The sequence below is a fragment of the Salvelinus namaycush genome, unplaced genomic scaffold (assembly GCF_016432855.1).
Source record: "Salvelinus namaycush isolate Seneca unplaced genomic scaffold, SaNama_1.0 Scaffold400, whole genome shotgun sequence".
Taxonomy (NCBI): Eukaryota; Metazoa; Chordata; class Actinopteri; order Salmoniformes; family Salmonidae; genus Salvelinus; species Salvelinus namaycush.
In genome coordinates this window covers 107,439-108,133 of record NW_024061009.1, presented here as the reverse complement: position 1 = coordinate 108,133, position 695 = coordinate 107,439, and the positions used below count along the sequence as shown (strand labels likewise).

At 59.0% G+C, this 695-nt stretch overlaps 1 protein-coding gene across 1 annotated transcript in view; it reads right to left on the bottom strand.

Annotated features, from left to right (window-relative positions):
* Positions 1-542: 542 nt before the first annotated feature.
* LOC120041053 (E3 SUMO-protein ligase PIAS1-like) overlaps positions 543-695 on the bottom strand; it is a 71,295-nt gene continuing 71,142 nt past the window's right edge. The window contains exon 4 of the mRNA XM_038986019.1: positions 543-648. Within this exon, the coding sequence (XP_038841947.1) occupies positions 543-648 (106 nt within the window). The remainder of the gene's footprint in view (positions 649-695) is intronic.

Genomic DNA, 695 nt, shown 5'->3' with positions numbered 1-695 from the left:
CGTTCAGCTCCGCCACGGCAACACACCGCTCCGTTCAGCTCCGCCACGGCAACACACCGTCCGTTCAGCTCCGCCACGGCAACAGACCGCTCCGTTCAGCTCCGCCACGGCAACAGACCGCTCCGTTCAGCTCCGCCACGGTAACAGACCGCTCCGTTCAGCTCCGCCACGGCAACAGACCGCTCCGTTCAGCTCCGCCACGGTAACAGCCCGCTCCGTTCAGCTCCGCCACGGTAACAGACCGCTCCGTTCAGCTCCGCCACGGTAACGAACCGCCGTTCAGCTCCGCCACGTAACCACCGCTCCGTTCAGCTCCGCCACGGTAACAGACCGCTCCGTTCAGCTCCGCCACGGCAACAGACCGCTCCGTTCAGCTCCTCCATAGTAAAAGGTAACCATGGATGCCATACCAACCCCTCCCCCCCGCCAACTGAACCTTCCAGACTAATTGTCTTCTCTTTCCCCAACAGCCATAACTAACCTTTATTGTCCCTATACTGAGAGACCTGTGCAGCCATCCTCTCTACTCTACACAGCAGCAATTAACACATTCCAGAGCTCTTGCTGCAGCGACACACACACTGCTGCTGCATGGTTCCTGGTAGTAGTTCAGAGTGGTGGCTGTTCCCAGCCTGGCAGCCATCACTGCTATGTGAGGGGATGTATGGAGAACACATTGAAGAGGAGTGGGCTTT